Here is a 21818-nt window from a genome sequence, read left to right on the forward strand (position 1 = left end):
TACACACACATACACACACGAATGCCACTTCTATTGGTCCTTAAAACAGGATAGAGCTTAAGCCAGCATAAAGATTTGCATTTAGGACACAACTGGGCCATCGCTCAAACCAAGATTAAGTGCTATTTTTTTTGTTTTAAATTCAAAGAAACTGCTAATTTTAGCTGCTTGTGACTATTCTTTCTCTAGGGAGGGGAAGAGACCATAAAGAAAGTTCAGCTCTCCGATCCCATTCACCCGTTTATAAGGTATGTTTAACTAACTATTGATGTTGCCATTTGGTTTACTGTCTGGCTTTTCTCCCTCCCCCCCCCCCCTTTTTTTTTTTTTTCCCCATTTTCTACGGGCATCACCCTCTTGGTGACTGGCTCAGATAATTTCTGTGTCAGTTTTTTAATTATTAGCCTGGGTTCACGCTATTGCGAACACAGACATTGCATGTGATTTGCACCGCATTGCTGTACCGATCACATGCGGTGTCTGCAATGCAAATTCAGCCGTACAGTTGTATGACTGAACTCACATTGGATTCACACAAAAGGTGCGAGAACCCTTTTTATTTTTTTTCCTGCACTGGAATCGGATCGCATGGATGTTCACACCCATGCGATCCGATTCCTGTCCAAATTTCGAACCGATCTGGGGGTGTCATTAACTTGGTTTTGGCACCCACAGCTGTTCGCAGAGGGCAGAACTGCCTGCTTGGGAGATACAATGCGGGAAGCGGCACTGGAATAGTGCTGGTTCCCGTATTGTATATGTGCAGGGTTGGACTGGGACAAAAATTTGGCCCTGCACTTCATCCAGAACGGCCCACTTTCATTTTGCAAACCTGGCCCGGCATGGGGAGCGGTTTGACTGACTTCAAACTAGCTGGACAAAAGTTCAAAACTAATCTTGGAGAGTATTTTACTAAAAGGATAGTTGACTCTTGAAATAGAGTTCCAGCAGAGGTAGTGAGTCAGTCAACAGTAAGTGGATTCAAACATGCTTGGGACAAACGGATTTGTACTCGGACAAAAAAAAGTTTAAATACAAAAGAATGTATAAATTGGGGGGGGGTGGAGCCGACCCAATGAACCGCTTAGTAGTTTATTTTATTTTTTTTGTTTTTGTTTTCTGCCATCACTTTTCTATGTTTCTACTTAAAAAGCTCCATGCAGATAATCTTTTTCCTATTACTGGGTGGTGCATTCAGCAGTATGTATGTTTAGAGCAGTATGCGCCCCGGGATGAGTGCCTAGAATGTAGACTCTGTCGAAGTTTAACAGGCTGCCAGCAGCAGGCCAACAAAGTGCACCTGTGCCCTCTACCCACAGCTAAATGCCAGAGCCCCACGTGCAGGAAGAGACTAACAGCCTTAAGGCATCAGTGCCTTAGATGATCTTGCGCTGCAGATATTCCACTTTTGGGCTACAGAACAGGAGTGTGCCTAAGCACAGGTATGTTAGAAAGTGCTCTATTCGTTTTCTGGAGAAAATTAAGACCGTTTCTCCAGTTACGTTTCTAGATGTAGTCTAAAAAATAGCACATCTTCAGGGCCAGCGCTACCACAAAGCAAACTAGGCAGCTGCCTAGGGCGCACTGCTGCTGGCTTCCCTACCCTCCATTGGGAGGAGGGGCGCCGGGGGCTTGTTAGTGGCTTGTTCTTTACCCCGCTGTGTGCCAGTTGTGATGCTGCTGGCAATCCTTTCAGGGTGCCGTGCAGTACAGGGGAGGAGGTGGCACTGGGAGCTTTTCAGTTCCTCGCTCTCTATCCTGCTGTATTACTGGAGTGGCGTGCAGTTACTCCTCATTTGGGTAGCTAGTGAATGAGACACAGAGCAGCTGTTGGAGGGAGTTTTTTTTTTACGGTCTTCTCCCTCCAACAGCAGCCAGCCAATGGAGAAAGCAAGCGGGACAGGCCTGTGGAAAACATCAGTGTGACAGACACACAGCACAGCGCTCCCCCTCCTCCCAGCCCATGTGTCCTGTACGGAGACCCTACATACAGCTCAGCCACTCACTGGAGTGCCCGGAGCCAGCCTTGGACTCCACCCACTGAGATGATCCCCCTGTGAGCGCTGTCCTTGGAACCCCTTGTGCCTGGGCACTGATAGGAGTATAGGGCTTAGATCAGATCTCACAAGGGGTGGCCCGAGACTATTACATCAGAAATGGAAACTAGGAAAGACATCCCTGAGTATTAGAAGTTCAAGACATCAGCCTGGGCGGGAGGGCAGCTCAGTGATATCATATACTGCTATGTATATACCATGGACTGGGGGGACTCTGATGTCTTGTAGTGATGAAGGTGGTAGTGGTAGGTACCCTAATATCTTTTAGCACTGGCATGTGATAAGAATGACCATGTGTATGGTGTCACTAGTAGGTACCCCAGTATCTGGTACCATTACCATGCGATATAGCTGGCAGTGGTAAGTACCCTAATGTCCTTTACCTTTGGCACTTGACAAGGGTGACCATATGTAAGATGTAATTGGTAGGTACCCTGAAGTCTGATAGATTTGCGGTGTTATAAGGATGGTAGAGGTAGGTATCCCAGTGTCTGGAAGCATCACCAAGATATAGATGGCTGTGGTAGGTGCCCTAATGTTTTGTAGCATTGGCTTGTGATGAGGATGGACCATATGTATGATGGCAGTGGTATGTACCCTGAAGTCTTGTGGCATTGGCATGTAGCCAGGATGACCATCTGCATGATAGCCTTCATGGGTACCCTGAAGTCTTGTAGTGTGGTAAAGGTGGCATGGGTGGGTACCCTAACTTCTCGTAGCACTGGTGTGTGATGAGGATGACAGTGTGTTTGGTGGCAGTGGTAGGCACCCTGAACTCTTTTAGCATTGGCATGTGATAAGGATGGCAATGGTAGGTAACTTAACATCTTGAAGCATTTCCATCTGGTGAGGATGATCAATGTGTATAACACTGGTAGGAACCCTGAAGTCTTGTAACGTTGCCATGTGATAAGGATGGCAGTGGTAGGTATCCCAGTGTCTGGTAGCCTTGCCATGTGAAATAGGTAGCCTAATTCCTTGTAGCATTGCTGTGTGCCAATGCTAGGTACCTGTAGCTGGTCTTGCCTAGGGCGCAAAATTGTCTAGCACTGGCCCTGCAGATCTTCACTTTGTTCAGTCCACTTTAAAGTGCATGCATATCTAAAGAAAAAAATTAAACCCAAGCGCCTATGGATACTGATAAGTTGTTCAATAATATACCAGCTGCAGTAAAAAAAAATACTGAAAAGCAATAAACAATATAAAAAACAATTTGCTGCGCTTTGTGGGTACATGAATATACATGCATTAATATCCTATGCAGTCCCAATAAGTGATGGTGTAAAGTGCTCATGCCTAGTAACGTATCCTTGAGATGTGCTCAAACTGGGTGCCCCACATAGATGTGCACTCAACCCTAGGGGTTGACCACCTATCTCTAGTGGTCTTGCAAGTGTGTGGGGATAACCCTGTAGAAGTCTGTTGGCTGACGTCTTATGCAGAGAAAAGCCTCATATGGATGGAGATAACAGAAAGAGATCCTCAAAAAAAAAAAAAGTTTGGCTTTAGATATATATTTGCTGCGCTTAGTGTGGGTACATGAATATACACGCATTAATATCTTATGCAGTCCCAGTAAGTGATGGTATAAAGTGCTTGTGCCTAGTAACATATCCTTGTGCAGATGTGCTCAGACTGGGTGCCCCACATAGGTGGTCAACCCCTAGGGGTGAGTGCACCTCTATCTCTAGTGTGGTCTTGCAAGCATGTGGGGATACCCCTGTAGAAGTCTGTTGGCCGACATCTATGCAGAGAAAAGCCTCATGTGGATGGATGGAGATAACAGAAAGAGATCCTCATTGCGCAATGCCATTAAAGACGATTTTATTTAATAAAAACAATATAAAATTTCCACTCACATTTGAATGTACCTATATCCTGGCACCCAGTGTTTGTAGCAGGTGATTGAATTATGGGGTAATCGGCCCACTCATAGGAAGCGTCATCGTGACACGCTTCCACCCATACGAGGAATCGAACCGAACATCGAGAACGGTGTCTCCTAGGAGTGGGCCGATTACTCCATAATTCAATCGCCTGCTACAAACACCGGGTGCCAGGATATAGGCACATTCAAATGTGAGTGGAAATTTTATATTGTTTTTATGAAATAAAATTGTCTTTAATGGCATTGCGCAATGAGGATCTCTTTCTGTTATCTCCATCCATCCACATGAGGCTTTTCTCTGCATAAGATGTCGGCCAACAGACTTCTACAGGGGTATCCCCACATGCTTGCAAGACCACACTAGAGATAGATGTGCACTCACCCCTAGGGGTTGACCACCTATGTGGGGCACCCAGTCTGAGCACATCTGCACAAGGATATGTTACTAGGCACGAGCACTTTATACCATCACTTACTGGGACTGCATAAGATATTAATGCGTGTATATTCATGTACCCACACTAAGCGCAGCAAATATATATATCTAAAGCCAAACTTTTTTTTTTTTTTTTTTTTTTTTTTGGGGTGGGCAAGAACCCATTCTTTAACCTAGTGCTTTTAACCCATTAATGAAAACCTTATGAAACTATCAGATTTGTTAGCAGGTGCTAATTTAATGGTACCATGCAAACAGTCGCTAGAAACTGAACACAATGTTTCACTTTATGAAATAATACTAGTTCTGTCTTTTAGGAAATCTATCAAGGTGGTGGAGAAATATTTTGAACAATATGCTTTGGTGGGGCAAGACATTCTGGAGAATAAGCAGAACTGGGATAAGGTGTTGGCACTTGTTCCAGAAGATATCCTTTTTTTTTTCTCGAATCGTCTTCCAGGGCAGCATCCGAGAGATAGGCTCCTCCTCCCCAAAACAGGAAACACATTAGTCCACCATTATAAATTTCACAGTCTTACCTGCGTGCCTCAGTTGTTTTGTGTTTCCTCCGGACCCACAGGAGCTGCAAAGAATGTTTGTTATTTTTCACTCTGTCTCTGTGCTTGTTGCAGGAGACCCCCTGCCAGCATCCCATACAGCCCAACGGGCCTTGGGAGGGCGAGCAGGAGCAGTACTGAGCAATCTTGCTCTGCCTGAGATTTCGCCCCTATTGAGGGGTCTGCAATCATCCCCCCAGGCTGTAGGAGGACTCTGTCACCCCCCCCCCCCCCCCCCGCCGCTGCACTAGGGCCTGCTACTTTTTGATTTTTTAGCAGGTCTGGAATCTCCTCCATATGTTTTATTCCAAGAAAGCACAGATTCTCAAGGCAGCTGTCGCTGTGAGGCCGGCATGGGGATATATCAGATGGTGTCTGTCACATGTGCTTGATGGCCGCCCCCCCGCCGCAGCATACCGATCGGGTAGGTTGTTCTCACCTTTTCTTCTGTCTGCCATCTTTGTCCCCAGGTGCCCGCGGCCGGTACCCCCGAGTAGATGCTGCTGGGCCGCCCAGCCGCCCGCCGCTCTCTGCGCTCGGCGCTATGGGGCCCTCGGCACGCTGCCATACAGGCCTCTCTGTGGGTGTGCCAAGATGGTGCCGGAGCAGGGGCGGTTCCGTTTCCGGGTGGCGGCCATTTTCCCGTAGCCTATCTCCGGGAGGAGGTGGAGCGGGACACTCGGGACTTCCGGGGGCGGGAGTTTTGAAAAAAAAAAAAAAAAAGGTTAAGTGAATATATATACTTATATTGCAAATTAACTTTTAATACATGTCCCTTCCTATTAGTACCATGGAGGAGTATACCAAAAGGCAGCGGCATGTGCAGGTGTGTCCACCAACCTGCCATGGGTCAACCTGGGGCGGGGCCGGAGCTTATGCAGAAAGCAGTTAAAAAGGCCCTCTAAGCAGAGGATCCTGGTGGCTGATCATGTCTGACGCTTCTCCACCCTGCCCTGCAGATCCTGCGAGCCAGGACAGCTCCAAGGTAAGCCAGAATACTCAAGAGTTATCTCTGTCTTAACCTTTCCATAAAACTGCCTACTTACAGGCAGCCTTTGACCACCTGCCTCACGGGGACCTTGTTTACTATGCTTGCTTCTAGGCGAAGACCCCTGAGGAAAGGAAAGCGAAAGGCAAAACATGTGCCTCGTGCAGCCACAGGCTTTCCCCAGATTGGAAAAAACCCCTATGTCAGAAATGCATAGACAAAATGGTGGCTGAAGAATCGCAGGGGTTTTTGAAAGATCTGCTCAACTCTTTTAAGAAAGAAAATCACAGAGCACCATGGCGCCTCTACGCTCAGCTATTGAAAAATTAGAAGCGCCATCAAGTATCGGTCAGGCCAGTATCCCATCTACCAGCGGAACATGCGTTCCGGCAGGTAACAAGGAACAGGCAGAACAAGAGGTAGATTCAAATGAATCTGAGCAATCTGAATCGGAACATGGAGTCTGCTCAGACTCCGATGAGGAAGAAGACACTGCAGAGTGCAGCCTGTTTCCCTCAGAGGACACAGCCTTCTTAAAGCCATAGCTGACACGGCATTAAAGAACAGAAAACCGCAGAGCTCACAATACACGACAGGATGTACAAAGGGCTACAGCCCAAGAAACCAAGAACATTCTCGGTGCACCAAACCCTTAAAGACAGTCAAAAAAGAATGGGTAGACCCAGAGAAAAAACTTTTTATACCAGCCACAATCAAACGCCGATACCCGCTTGCGAAGGCAGACATCAAAACCTGGGCTAAATGCCCCAAAGTGGATGCCTCTCTGGCAAAAGTCACAAACAAATCTGACTTGGCCTTTGATGACGCAGGTACCCTAAGCAACCCCATGGATAAGAAAATAGAAGCCCTCCTGAAAAGGGCATGGGAAGCAGGGGCTGCAAACTTAAATCTGGCTATTGCTTCCACCTGCACAGCCCGGACTTTGCTAATCTGGCTAACCCAGCTGCAAGAACTGCTGGAGAATGACACTCCCAGGGAAGAATTAATAAAAACCATCCCCACGCTAACCAGAGCGGCAGCTTTCTTAGCGGATGCCTCAGCCGAAACTGTCAGAATATCCTCTAGGGCCACAGCACTACTGAACTCAGCCCGTAGAGCCCTGTGGTTGAAGTCTTGGGGAGGGGACGTCTCTTCCAAGAACAGATTATGCGGGATCCCATTCACTGGAGACCTACTTTTCGGGCCTGAACTAGAAACAGTCCTGGACAGGACTGCAGCAAAGAATAAGGGGTTCCCCCAAACCAAAAAGAAACAAGGGAAGGTGCCCTTTCGGCATTTTAAGAGATTTAACAACCAGGGGCAAAAAAGCGCTGGGGTCAGCAAAACAAAAAAGGCAAATTCATCCTCAAGCCTCCTAACCAAAAGAACAAAAAACAATGACTGTCACCAGGTGGGGGGCAGACTTGCGGCCTTTTCCCGCCAATGGGAGAAGACAACAAAAAACAAGTTCATATTGCACACCATAGTGGACGGCTACGCAATAGAATTCTCTACCCGCCCCCCAACCAAATACCTAGCAACCATGCTACCAAGGGACAACGATCAAGCAAGGGCTTTTTTGGAATCCCTGCAGAGCCTGCTGGATCAGAAGGTAATTCGCCACGTTCCTCAAGAGGAGGAACAAAGGGGCTTCTACTCCCATATCTTCGCAAAAAGGAAAGCATCAGGCAAGCTAAGACTGATACTAAACCTCAAACCACTCAACCGAGGGATAAAATACAAGAGATTCAGAATGGAATCTATCTATTCGATCAGGAACATCCTGCCGCGGGAGACATTCATGGCGACACTAGACCTACAGGATGCCTACCTACATGTCCCCATAAGGGAGGATCATCAAAAGTTCCTGAGGTTCGCAATTCAGGGGCCAGCAGCTACTCTACACCTACAGTACACAGCTCTCCCCTTCGGAATCTCTTCGGCACCAAGAATATTCTCAAAAATAATGGCGGAAGCATTAAAGGGTTTAAGGCAGCAGGGTATTGGAATAATACCGTACTTAGACGACCTACTGTTCTTTGCGGACTCGGCGGAAATCTTAGAAAACAACCTGCGCACAAGTATGGCCTATCTGCAAAACCTGGGATGGATAGTGAATGCAGAAAAATCTCAAATGACCCCAAGCCAGAGAGTGGTATATATGGGACTGTCAAAAATTTTCCTAACAAAGGAGAAGGACGAAAAAATTACACAGGTAATTACCTCCCTTTTAGGGACCCATTCCATAACAATCAGGCACGGAATGTCCATACTAGGAATGATGATGTCTTCCATTCCAGCCATCACCTGGGCACAGATTCACATGAGACCTCTACAGAACTACATTCTGTCTCAGTGGGATGGTAGGCAAGCATCCCTAGACAAGTCCATTCCCGTCCCAGCCACAGTCAAACAAACACTCCATTGGTGGCTCAACCCACTTCGGTACATCGAGGGGCGCAGATGGGCTCAAGTCGATCCAATCAGGATCACCACCGATGCCAGTGCCCTGGCATGGGGAGCCCACATGGAAGGGCTGTGCTCACAAGGGAGATGGACATCCAAATGGTCCCAAGCCTCCTCAAACTTGAGAGAGCTGAAAGCTGTGGGGGAAGCACTAAAAGCTTTCAAGCCAGCGTTACAGGGGAGAGACGTAAAAGTGCAATCAGACAACTCCACGACCGTCGCATACTTAAACAGACAAGGTGGTACAAAGTCCCAAAACTTGATGAGGCTGACAGTCAATCCTACTATGGGCAGAAGCGAACACAAGATCAATATCCGGTATCCATCTGAAAGGAACAGACAATACACTGGCAGATTTCCTGAGCCGGAAAACGATAAGACAAACGGAATGGTCACTGAACCAAACAACCTTCACTCAAAAATGGGGAGTACCGAAGTAGATCTATTCGCTTCCAAGGCAAATGCAAAATCACTGATATATTTTTCCCTGGACCCTACAGATGGCAACAGCGGGGTAGATGCTTTCAACCAAAGCTGGAAATGGCAACTGTGTTATGCATTCCCTCCAACTGCCATAATCCCAAAGGTAATTCAAAAAATCAAGGCAGAGAAAACAACGGTGATACTAATAGCACCGCACTGGCCCCAGAGAGCATGGTTCAGTCACTTGAAAAACCTCAGCATACAACCTCAGCTGACACTGACGGACCGGCCGGATCTGCTGTCACAGGGCCCGGTCAACCACCCGAACCACAAGATCCTGAAGCTTTCGGCTTGGTTACTGTAAGGGTGAAACTCCAGAACAAAGGGCTGTCAGACAGAGTGATCAACACCATCTTAAACAGCAGGAAGCCTGTAACGAGGGCTATCTATGAGAAAGTAAGGAAAAAGTTTGTTTCTTGGTACAGAAACAGACCGGTCTCCAACGGAGGGATAATTCCAACAATTTTGGACTTCCGACAAGATGGTGCAGACAAAAACATATCTCCAGGCACCTTGAAGGTACAAGTTGCAGCACTCTCCTCGGTCATGGATACCAGACTAGCAGAGGATCCGCTGATAAGGCGATTCCTTATAGCACTTAAAAGAGCTAGACCAGCCAAAATGTACAGAACTCCCACCTGGCACATGGGCACGGTACTTAAGGTCTTTCTTTCCCCTCCATTTGAACCTATGGAATTAAGCTCAGACAAAGACCTCACGTTAACTGCGCTCCTTCTGGCCCTAGTATCCACGAGAAGAGTGAGCGAAATCCAAGCTCTGTCTACAATAGAACCATATTGCCTGATACATCTGGACAAAATAATTCTCTCTCCAGATCCGGCCTTTCTACCCAAGGTTTCTTCAATGTTCCATAGAACCCAAAACATCGTCATACCCTCACTTCCAACAACCATGGATAGTAGGAAAAGGGACATTTACAGTAAACTAGATGTAAGAAACACGCTCATAACGTATCTCGAAAGAACGAAGGAGTGGCGTAGAACGACCTCCCTTTTCATTCTCTATGCAGGAGTCAACAAAGGGAAACAAGCTTCCAAGAGTACCATCAGCAGATGGCTAAGGATGGCCATACAGACAACCTATGAGGCACAGAATCTCACTCCACCAAGTGGAATCGGAGCGCACACAACTAGAGCCTGGGCAACCTCGGTCGCAGAGAAGGCAGGGGCAACTCTGGAACAGATCTGCAGGGCAGCGACATGGTCGAGCTTCAGTACCTTCGCAAAGCACTACCGTATAGACCAGCTCTCTGACCAAGACCAAGCATTTGGTCGCAAGGTGCTCCAGTCTCTATCCCCACCCTAGTAAGTATTGCTTGATACATCCTCTCGGATGCTGCCCTGGAAGATGATTCGAGAAAACAGAGTTAGGTACCTGGTTACTCTCTTTCTAAGAAGTCTTCCAGGGCAGCACTAGTTCCCACCCTTGAAATGACTAATACCAGGTACAGCAAGGGAGCTTTTGAGCTTACTGGGAATTCCTTCGGTGCTTTAACACAACTGAGACACGCAGGTAAGACTGTGAAATTTATAATGGTGGACTAATGTGTTTCCTGTTTTAGGGAGGAGGAGCCTATCTCTCGGATGCTGCCCTGGAAGACTTCTTAGAAATAGAGTTACCAGGTACCTAACTCTGTTGTTTTGTTTTTTTTTGTTTTGTTTTTTTTGTTTTTTGACCATTCCTTTATTGTACAATGTGTGTTGATGTGAAAAAAAATCAGTTTAAATTCTTAACCAATGAGATCACCAGTCCGAGAGGCTTTGCAGAAAGATTTTCAGAAAGCACGTACGTCAGTTGAGCGATGGGAGAAACTAAAGAAAAGTTTAAACTCACTGGTATGTAACAAATACAGGAAAATGCACTTGTTTTTCAAATTGACCCTTTTATTCAGTCCTGCTGTCAGTCCCTGTTATAACAATGAGGCACGTAAAGTGTATTCTTTGCAGATTCTGTGTCTTGTATTCCTATTGGGGATTTTTCAATTAATTTGGTGTCTTAAGCCTAGTACACACTACAATTTTTATGTTTATTTTTTCCGTTCAACCCAGCAGGCTTAACTTAAAAAAAAAAACTGACAGCTCAGGTCGGAGATGCTGTACTAACAATCTGTTCGTACAGCAATCTCCCCTGCTGTTGTGTTCTGACAGAGGGACAGCCCCCCGCCAGAACACTCTAGTCAGTTCTCTCAGCCATTGGCTGAGAGTGCTGATCGGGAGCCGGACGGCAGACCTTTTTAGGTCATGCCCCTTCGACAGAAGTCGGCCCAGCTACAGTACACACGCGCCGAATGTTCGCATGGTTTCTATCGAACTGGCCAATGCAACCTGTGTGTACGGGGCTTTAGACAAAGAAAACTGAAAATCTTCCCAAGTGGGGGACATCCTGCTTTGACAGAAGAGGGACACCTGAACAATGACATCTTAAAAGTTTACATTTCCCCAGGGACAGTTACAGGAAGCAGGGCAGTAGTTAAAGGGGTTGTAAACCCTTGATGTTTTTCACCCTAATGCATTCTATGTATTAAGGTGAAAAACCTTTAGTGCAGCAGCCCCCCAGGGCCCCGTTTTACTTAAGCCCGGTCTTTCCCGCAACGGGAAAGAGCACACCAACTCCACCTGGTGTCTTGGGTCCTCATTGGATAGATTGATAGCAGCAGGAACTATTGGCTCCTGCTGCTGTCAATCGAATTCAGGAGTGCCACTGAGGAACCCTAGAAGAGGGTAGGGGCCACTCTGTGCAAAACCAACTGCACAGAGGAGGCAAGTATGACATGTTTGTTTTTAAAAAAAAAAAAAAAACAAAGGTTTAGTTATTTTTTTTTCAGGCTTAGATGCTGAAATGAATAGGATGTTTGCAAAGTAAGTTGGTATGGTGGGTGCTTTCAGGCTGCAAAGTTGACAATGTATTGTAACTGCATATACTGAAACATTTGTCTGCTCTTCCGTCTTGCAGGATCTTAAAAAAGGTATATATGCCTCTAAGGAAATTATGTTACAGTACTGCTATCCTCGATTGGATGTGAATGTCAGCAAAGGTGTTAATCACTTATTAAAGAGCCCTTTCAGCGTTCATCCTAAAACAGGTAATTAAACATGGTGCATATGATGTGCTCAGCATAAATGAGTACACCCCTTTTGAAAAGTAAGATTTTAAGCAATATCTCAATTAACACAAGATTTCCAAAATTTTGACAAAACTGAGTTGTATAGAACATTTGTTTAGCTCATTACATGAAAGTAAGGTTAATAATATAACTTGGATTACAAAATCTTTAGTTTTACTCGATGATGCAAAAATGAATACACCCCCCACAGCAAAAACTTACTGTAAGGACAGCAACAAGTCTTCTAGGCATGGAATGAACAACTTGGCAACATATTGCAACATCTATCTTTTTCCATTCTTCAAGAACGACCCCTCTTAAAGCCTGGATGCTGGATGGAGGGTGATGCTCAACTGCTTTCAGAATTTTAGAATTCCCCATCTTGGCCACTGAATCACTTTCACCCTGTTCTTCTTCAGAAATGCAGCAGTGGCTTTAGATGTGTGTTTTGAATCATTGTCATGTTGAAAAAGTGCACGACGACCAAGGGCACGGAGTGATGGAAGCATATTCTCTTTCAATATAGAGCAGTACATCTGTGATTCATGATATCATCAATGAAATGCAGTTCCTCAACACCAGCAGCACTCATGCAGCCCCACAGAAGAACGTTGCTGACACCATGCATTTTTCTTTGTACTCACCTTTGCAACGCCATACAGTTTTGAAGCCTTCCATTCCAAAAACATTTATCTTGGTCTCATAACTCCAGAGTACAGAGTCCCAGCAGTCCTCTTTTTCAGCATGTACCCTGGCAAATTCTAGGCGGGCTTTTTTGTCCATGGGCTTTAGGAGAGGCTTCCTTCATGAACGAAACCCATGCATCCCATTCCTCTGTAGCGTACGTCGTATTGTGTCACGGGAAACAATCGCCCCAGTTTCGCTTTCTACTTCTTTAGCTAACTGCAGTGAACTTGCATGGCGACTTTCTTCAATGTTTCTCATCGGAAGATGTTCCTGTCGAGGTGTTAACTTGGACGGCCTGGATGTCTGTGAAGTAAAGCTTTGCTTATCTTCTTGTAGCCTTCACCTTTCTTGTGTAAATTTTCTTTCTCAGACCTTGCGACATTTCTCTTCCTTTTTTTTTTTTTTTTTTTTTTTTTAATAATTAACTGTCTGCTGGACACTGGACATCTGTTTTAATGAATAATTAGACCCGTTGTTGAATTCTTGTTAATTAGGATTTTGTTGTCTGAAATTTAGCTTTGCTCCTAAGACTTTCATTGGAGTGTGTTCATTTTTGCAACATGGTCTTGCATTAATTTATTAGGAAAAATACTTTTTTGTATGTGCAAATTAACAAATCTTGGTTGCAATTAATAGCCTGCTGTATTTTGTAATATAGTGTCCCATAGAAAATGTTGGTTTTTGAAAGGAAATGTTTTCTGGCAAATCTGTTGGTGTACTAATTTATACTGAGCACAGTATATTCATCATTGCCACTTTAGTCCTGGAGGGTTTTACCCCCTTAACCACTTCCGGACCACCCACTGTACATATCCTGCGGCAAAATAATGTACCTGTGCGATACTGTGGGCGAGCACGCGCGCGTCCAGAGGACTCCGATTCTCAGGATCCTCCAGATCAGCACTCTCCCTTCCAGCATGCAGGGTGGCCAGGGGCCCTTGGCTGCCCTGCATGCTGGGGAGGGAGTGTGCTGATCTGGAGGATCCTGAGAATCGGATGGCGTCATCGTATGGGTTTTCACAGCACAGGGGTATCCATCCATGTATTTTGCTCGATCGAGCTGCCCATCTCTCCTCTACTGTGCTGACGCCATTGGAGATGTTGTCCTGATCCCCTGGATAAAGGCCCTGGCTGGGTATATATCCGCAAGCTCAATTAGCTTGCCTTTTGGTAAGCGTGTATTTCATTTGGTGTTTGGCACTTTTTGGTGGTGGAAGATCAAGTCTTATTTATTCACCTATTTGAGCACTATTTCAAGAATCACGGACTGTTTTCAAATTTATTTGATCAATTCAATTTGATTTGTTCTCAGCCTTGGACTTTTTCACTTTTTTATTTGCCTTTTTTTTCACATTCGCTATGTAATTAGAGTCATAGGTTTGATTACTTTCATTCATTTTTAAATATTGTCTTAATATCTATTAGTACCTTTCAGCGCAGCTATCTCTGTGTTTTTTTTTTTTTTTTTATTTGTCTTTATGTGTGTATCTCACATTTTTTCTGCTGCTTAGTTTTGTTTTGTTTTTTCAATTTTTGTGTAGAGCGCGGTATTTCCCATTTTTCTTGAACTGTACTAATGACACTGGTAGAGAAGGGGTTAACACCAGGGGGGCAATCAAAGGGTTAAGTCTGTGTTCCTAGGGGGTTCTTTCTAACTGTGTGGGGGGTTGCTGTGACTGGGGGAAGACAGATCAATTTTTCTGCTTGCCAGAAACACAAGATCTCTATCTTTTTCCCCTGTCAGAGCAGCTATCTGCCTTGTTTACATAGGCAGAACGCTATTCCACCTCTCCCGGGAACTTTCATAGAGAGGCCAGCCGACATTGGGTCCACCAGACCCGCTGATTGGCATCCCATGTGTCCACTCAGCGTGCAACCGCGCCTCCGGTGCACGCCCCCCAGTGTCTATTGCACAAAATGACATGCAGGTACATCGTTTTGTGCAATAGAGCCAAGTGGTTAAAGGGTCTGTCAGCAGAAAAGTGTGTATGTGTGTATATAGATAGCTTGGTGGCCTGAGCCAGCCCCCTGGCTTCAAATATGTCTTAATTACTCAAGCAGTGAGGGTTTCTTCATTTTATAACATTGGCACATGCTCAGAAGATCTTGCCAACAGAGTCCCCAAGAGATACTGAAACTGTCATGTAGTAATCTTACAAGCACTTATTTATCCATTTTAGGTGCGCTGCTGTAAAACCAATGTGAAATATTTGATTTTTCTTTCCTGCTAAGCATTTTTTATTATATTTTGCATCGTATTTGTCTTTCAGGAAGAATTTCTGTACCAATAGATTTCAAGAAGCTGGATCAGTTTGATCCATTTGCAGTTCCAACAATAAGGTAGGCAACAGTTTCATTGAAATTGGCGTCCTAAACTCTTCTATTGCATGATCTACTCATTTTGGCTCCAACTCTTCAGGGTCTGTAAAGCTGTGTGGAGTGAGCAAACTATACACCTCACCAAAAAGAGTCTCAATGACCCTTAACGCAAACCTTTATTTACTTTAACCTTTATCTCCATCTAACTAAAACTGTAAACCATTTTACAAAGGATTTCTATCTTAGGATTAGTATTGGCAATAAAACCCAGAAATGCCATGCAGCAAAATTTTGGCACCAAAAAATATGCCTAAATGAAATGATTGCCACTTTATGACTAGATGCAGTTGGTTGCTGGGGTATGAGAACAACCAAACACTAAACTTGTTTTTTGATTGCTAATTAAAACAAGCTTCTGGTATACAAAGTTGCTGTACAAGTAGTTAAAGGGGTTGTAAACCCTTGTGTTTTTTCACCTTAATGCATCCTATGCATTAAGGTGAAAACACACCTGGCAGTCACCGCCCCCCCCCCCCCCCCCCCCCCCCCCCCCATTTTACTTACCTGAGCCCCTTCATCTCTTAGACGCACTGTCCCTCTCTCCACGGGGTCCCGGCTCTTGATTGGATAGATTGATAGCAGCGCAGCCATTGGCTCCCGCTTCTGTCAATCAAATCCAATGATGGGAGGGTGGGGCCGAGTCCAGCATTCGTGTCTGTGGGCACAAATGCTGGACTTGGGAGCGCGCGCACAAGGTAACTCCCTTAGGAGAGCCCTTCACCTAGGGGGTTATCTGATGCAGGGAGGAGCCGCCGGAGGACCCCAGAAGAGGATGTTCAGGCCCACTCTGTGCAAAACGAGCTGCACAGTGGAGGTAAGTATGATACGTTTTTGGGGGTTTTTTTGTTAACAAAGATCCTGTAAAACAACTTTTTTTTTTTTTTTTTTTTTTTACTTCCTCTTAATTTTAGCTTCATATGCAGTGAGTTGGACAATGTGAATGTAAAAGAGGATCATGAAAAACATGGTGATGAAGACCCAGAAGTTAAACGCAAAACAAGAGGTAACCTTAAGAAATTATCATGTAAAAAAAAAAAAAAAACAGAAGCATTACAAGGAATTGAACGTCCATTAATTTGAAAATTCCCTCCTCCTTGAACCATTGTTTGAATACTTCCTAAGCATGTGTAAGTCATTCTCCCAAATTCAGTTGCATTATACAAAAATATGCAAGCATCTGGCAATCCGTGGAAATTGTCTAGAAAGTAATATATTTAACTTGCTGTCCTGAATTTTTAATTCAGATAAACTTTGGTATTCCTATTGGAGAGATCTACCCTCCACTTCCTGTTGGGGCAGGAAATTAAAAGAAATGTCTCCAGTTGGTTTTACTTCAATAAAATGGGAAACTGTTTAGAACCTCTGTAAGATTGTTTACTTTTTTGTCCTGATGCCAACTGCTCATTCATGTCTTACCCTGTTCAAGCTGTTACAGGGACAAAAAGTGGGGCGAAAGCTCAATAGGCATTGGTGACTGCAATAAACACTTGACCAAAGTGTTTGCAGTTCCCAAGTCTGTTTAAAATTCAGAAAAATAAATACGTTTTGGCTGGACCTGGGCTTTAAAGGAAAATTACATTAGCTTCTCATGTGACCCATATTTTTCATCATTTAGATGGGACTTGCACTTTTGGTTAGTTTTTTATTTATTTTTTTTTGTCTTGACTTCAGGTTTCAATGTAAAAAGTTCTGTTTTGTTTTCATTAGATTATAAAAGAACAAGCCTTGCTCCATATGTGAAGGTGTTTGAACAGTTTCTTGATAAACTCGATCAGTCACGAAAAGGTGAACTACTGCTGAAAAGCGGTAAGTAAAAATGTCTCATAAAGGACTTGCCAAATCAGGGAAAATATACATTTTCAGGTTTATGGAGTCTAAAACTAGATTCATAATGTTGTTCTATATTTGTCTCTTGTATTTAACATCCAAATATACAGTGGCAAGAAAAAGTATGTGAACCCCTTGGAATTAACTGGACTTCTGCAGTAATTTTTGCCATAAAATGTGATCTGATCATCATCTAAGTCACAACAATGGACAAACACAATGCGCTTAAGCTGATAAAACATAAAACCATTCTAGTTTTTGGAGGTTTTATTGCACACCCCTTAAGCATTCACTGTGCTGGAGGAAAAAGTAAATGGTTAATAGCTAGTTGAACCTCATTTGGCAGCAATTACTTCAAGCAAACGATTTCGGTAGCTCTGTATCAGACCTGCACAATGTTCAGGAGGAATTTTGACCATTTACAAAACTGCTTCAGCTCAGACACATTCGTAGAACGTCTAGTTTGAATGGCTCTTGAGGTCATTTCAGAGCATCGCTATGAGTTTAAGGTCTGTGCTCTGACTGAACCACTCCAAAAGGTGCATTCTCTCTTTCTGAAGCCAGTCTCTGGTGGATTTACTTCAATGCTTAAGGTCATTGTCCAGGTGCATCACCCAATTTCTCCTGTCTTTTTTTTTTTTTTTTTTTTATTGAACACATCCATTAAACAGTCACAGCCCTGGGGGGAAAAGCAAGTGAGCCCATAGTCTAATTACTTCAACAAAAGCTCATTGGAGTCAGTAGTTTGCGCACCTGGAGTGCAATTAATGAAAGGAGTCTTTTTGCCAAAACTCTGCTGCTAGGGGGAAAGGAGTTTAGGAGAGTTGGCAAAATGTCCAGTGTGCATGGAGCCAGATTTACTTGGCCAGATCATCAAGGGAAAAGGCAAAATAAAAACTAAAGCAGCCACCACATCTAAAAATTTATCTCCCGCCCCCGATAAAAGTGATCTTGTGGAGAATCCGCCGCTGAGACCACTGTTATCTGAAAGCCGACTGCACGCTGAAAAAGAGGATAACGGGGTTATGGCAGCTATCTGCTGCCATAACCCCGGTATTCCTCTTCAAATAGCTGCCGTATAATGATGGCGGGTGGTCAGCAAGTGGTTAAAGGACCCTCTTCCTCCCTACACACACCCTATAACAAAAATGCAGCGTAGTGCAAGCACATGTATATAACCTCCAATCACACCACAGGTGAGGTATTGTTGCGAACATTGGAATGAGAGCAATAATTTTAGTGCTCTAAATAGATGACCTGTAAAGGCATTTAAAGCGTTGCCTATGGAGAACTTTGGTTACCATAGTTTTTGCGATTCCACGGGCTTGTACAATTTTTTAAGATATTACTTTTTTTGTTTTTGTCTCGTGTAAAAAGATACCAAATTGCCTTGGTAGATGAGTAGTAAGAAATAAAATCACTGCTTCCTTCGCTGTCTGCCTTTTTTTTGTATTTGAATGCCCTGCTAGGCAGATTGCTAATCATTGCTATCAGATTTTGTACTGCTTGAAATATAGGATTTTCTGTGCCCAGGATAGCACCGCTATTGTGTTCGGTATAAATAAGCTGTAGGAACTGAGTAAGAAGTACACACACCCAAGCATAATGATCCTTTACCATTTCATATCCATGGAGAGAGACAGTGCAATAAATTGATGTGTAGAAGTTTGGGTCTTTGCAGGGCTTTGATCATGGGATAATAAGTGACTATGATGGACACTAGGAAAAAGTACTTGCAGGCACTTTTTGTTGATCATTCATATCTGAAATGTCAGGGAAATTCTAAGCTTCTCCCTATAAGCATATAATTTCTTTGCGCTTAAAAGCACAAATACAGCTCTCTCATATAATGCCGGGAAAGCGTGCTTTGTATGTGTCTCTCTCTCTCTCTCTCTCTCTCAGTAACACAGATGCTGGTATCACGTTGAGCTCAGCAGAATCCCGAAGAGAAATAGCCAGGCTCCTTTTATTTATACTAAAAACATGGATAACAAAAGAAGGTGGTGGCTTCAGAATCAGCCAATCAGACACTTGTATTCATTCAAAAGGAAAAAAATCACACACATGTATATATTCAAAAAGAAGTGCAGTAGTGAAGTGTGCAAAACCATGCGGCAAGCACATGGTTCTGAACACAATTGTGTGCACACTCCCACCGCCTCCAATGACGCGAGTCATACTCTATCATGGTTCAGTGGGCCATATTTTTGTATGGTTATGCTGTGGTTACCATGTATGCAGATCTGCTTACTTAGGAGTTTAAATGTGGTTGCCATGGAGTGGCCAAGTCCCTTGGTGAGGCATAAACAAACATCCTTAAAAGAGCAAACAGATCTGCCGTGTCGACGGGAAGGTTTCCACAGTCAATGGTCTTCCACCAATGTCTGTATGTGTGAATACCCTTACATGAGCGTATTACAGCAAAACAGACACTGGGGGACATCTGACAACATACGTTAATAAAAATTTCCACAACAGAAATGATACCAGTTTGTGGTCAGCACATCATCAATTTATGAGTTGCATTTCTTGTTTTCTGTGGTTCCTTTTTGTTAAGGCACAAAAAAAATGTTTGACGATAAACATTCCACATATGGCACGGAATATAGTGGGGTTGATTACTAAAACTGCAGAGCGCAAATCTGGTGCAGCTGTGCATGGTAGCAAATCAGGTTCTAACTTTTAGCTTGTTCAATTAAGCTCTGACAAAAAAATAAATGGAAGCTGATTGGTTTCTCTGCACAGCTGCACCAGATTTCCTACTTCAGATTTAATCAACCCTATTGTGGCTTAGACCCTCAACTTTCACACAGTGTACTTATTTATAATTTCCTGTTCTGTTTGTACAGTATGTGACTTCTCAAGTCATACTTGGGAAAAATTTTGTATATGGAAATTGTCTAGGAATATACCATACTAAAATGTAGCTTTTCCTTTTTTTAGATCTGAAGCGGGAGTTTTAAAGTTTTCTGGCATGATCATCGGCTTGCACTTTATGTGTCTGATTTACAGCAACATATTAATCTTTATGCGTTTTGGACTTATTTAATAGAGTGCAGAGTTCAATAACCCGTATCAATTAGATTAGTTAATGGTGAAAACTCATTGCTACGGGTTACTGAATTTTAGAAGTTTACTTGACTCTCTTCTCCAAGGATCTTTGCAAAGCTACATCTGTACATTTGTAAGTACACTGACTCATGTTGGCATAGCCACATGCAGGAGATGATGCTTTTCTGATGCTTTTTTTGCCCCTGAGGTATGACTGCCAGTGCTGCCCAGATGCACTTCCCATTCTAAAAGCATGTATGCCTAGGCAATTCAATGTTGTAGGTGTAAGCACCTGAAAAATATCGTCACATGACTGGATTGTGCCGGAACATCTTTAGTGTCAACAGCCAAGCATTGGAGTTTTCTGTCTGAAATTGAAATATAAAAATTGTTTTATATCTGATTCATCGCTAAGATATGAAGAAGCTGCTGAAGAACTGTCAGGTGTTACTAAAGGAGGAACACAATATACTTTGAATTTACTTTTGTACCCTGTAAAATAAAAATTCTGTATGTTTTACAAATTGTCATATAGTTTGGTATTTGGTGTGCTAATTACATGTATAAACACATTCATGGAATGAATTTCATACTAATAGAAAATTCACAGCTGTTGCATTAGTTTTAACTGCAATACATATGGAATATTCTGTAAAAGTGGGGCGATGTAGCAAACAGTGGTCACAGAAACCAGCCTAAAATAGTCATTCAAGGCAAGGTAGAGTGACAACTGTGTGAAAGTATTCAAAAAAGGAAGGAATTCTGGCGCTCCAAATATTTTAATGTCTTAGTAAAATGTTGCAATATTAGCTTAAATAGCACATTTAAATCACTCAGTATTTATTTAAAAATGAGGCAGCCATCCTCAGAGGGTGTCCATAACCTCTGTTGGCAAGCAAAAGGAAAAAAAAAAAAAGGGGGGGGGGGGGGCGGCGGTTGGAGTCACCAACTCTAATATTTCTGTCATATAATTACATGTTAGTGTGACACTTACAGGTTCACAAGGTGGCGGTGCTCATCAGGGGTTGAGATGTCCTAGGGTGTGCTGCTGCTGGGGTGCAGGCTCCGCTGGCAGTCCTTTTGGCTGTGGAGATGTTTTAATCCTGGTTAAGTGGCTATTCCGCGTTGTCCATGGTGTGGGAAGCTCCATGCTAACCACCCTGGAACGCAGAAGTGAAGTCAGCAGTGCTCGGCGGACATCCAGACACAGTGGAGAGGCCAGTAGAAGGAGCTGTGAGCCCTGAGCCTGTAGTCTGTACGTTCTTCACTTAGTGTCTGGATGTCCAAGCACTGCTGACGTCGCTTCCGCGTTCCAGGGTGGTTAGCCTCTGAGGATGGCTGCCTCATATTATTTTTTTTTTTTTTTTTTTTAAATAAATAAATACTGATTGATTTAAATGTGCTATTTAAGCTAATATTGCACCATTTTACCAAGACATTACAATATTTGGACCGCCGGAATCCCTTCCTTTTTTGAATACCTTCACACAGTTGTCACTCTACCATGGACAACGCGGAATAGCCGCTTAACTAGGATTCAAACCTCTCCACAGCTAAAGGACTGCCAGCGGAGCCTGCACCCCAGCACATCTCAACCCCTGATGGGCACTGCCACCTTGTGAACCAGTAAGTGTCACACTAACGTAATTATATGACAGAACTATTAGAGTTGGTGCCTCCAACCCCCCCCATTTTTTTTTTTCCTTCCTTTTACTGTGTGAAAGTATCTTATGAAATGACCAGTCAGTGCAATATCAAAGAAATGTGCTGGGTTACAAATGGCTAAATCTCAGGAGGTGTATGCCACCTCCTGGATCACTATCTGGTCTTTACAGTTTATAACTTCACTATGAAAATTGCATGTACAAGACCAGT

General features: G+C 43.8%; 1 protein-coding gene across 1 annotated transcript in view; it reads left to right on the forward strand.

Moving 5' to 3' along the window:
• Positions 1-20471, forward strand: part of PRIM1 (DNA primase subunit 1) — a 54976-nt gene extending 34505 nt beyond the window's left edge. The window contains exons 6-13 of the mRNA XM_073613875.1: positions 190-248; positions 4699-4808; positions 10643-10731; positions 11849-11978; positions 14957-15026; positions 15977-16068; positions 16773-16871; positions 19836-20471. Coding sequence (XP_073469976.1) covers positions 190-248; positions 4699-4808; positions 10643-10731; positions 11849-11978; positions 14957-15026; positions 15977-16068; positions 16773-16871; positions 19836-19855 — 669 coding nt within the window. The 3' untranslated portion in view covers positions 19856-20471. The remainder of the gene's footprint in view (positions 1-189; positions 249-4698; positions 4809-10642; positions 10732-11848; positions 11979-14956; positions 15027-15976; positions 16069-16772; positions 16872-19835) is intronic.
• The last annotated feature ends 1347 nt before the right edge of the window (positions 20472-21818 follow it).

This window comes from Aquarana catesbeiana, linkage group LG02, assembly GCF_042186555.1.
Source record: "Aquarana catesbeiana isolate 2022-GZ linkage group LG02, ASM4218655v1, whole genome shotgun sequence".
NCBI lineage: Eukaryota > Metazoa > Chordata > Amphibia > Anura > Ranidae > Aquarana > Aquarana catesbeiana.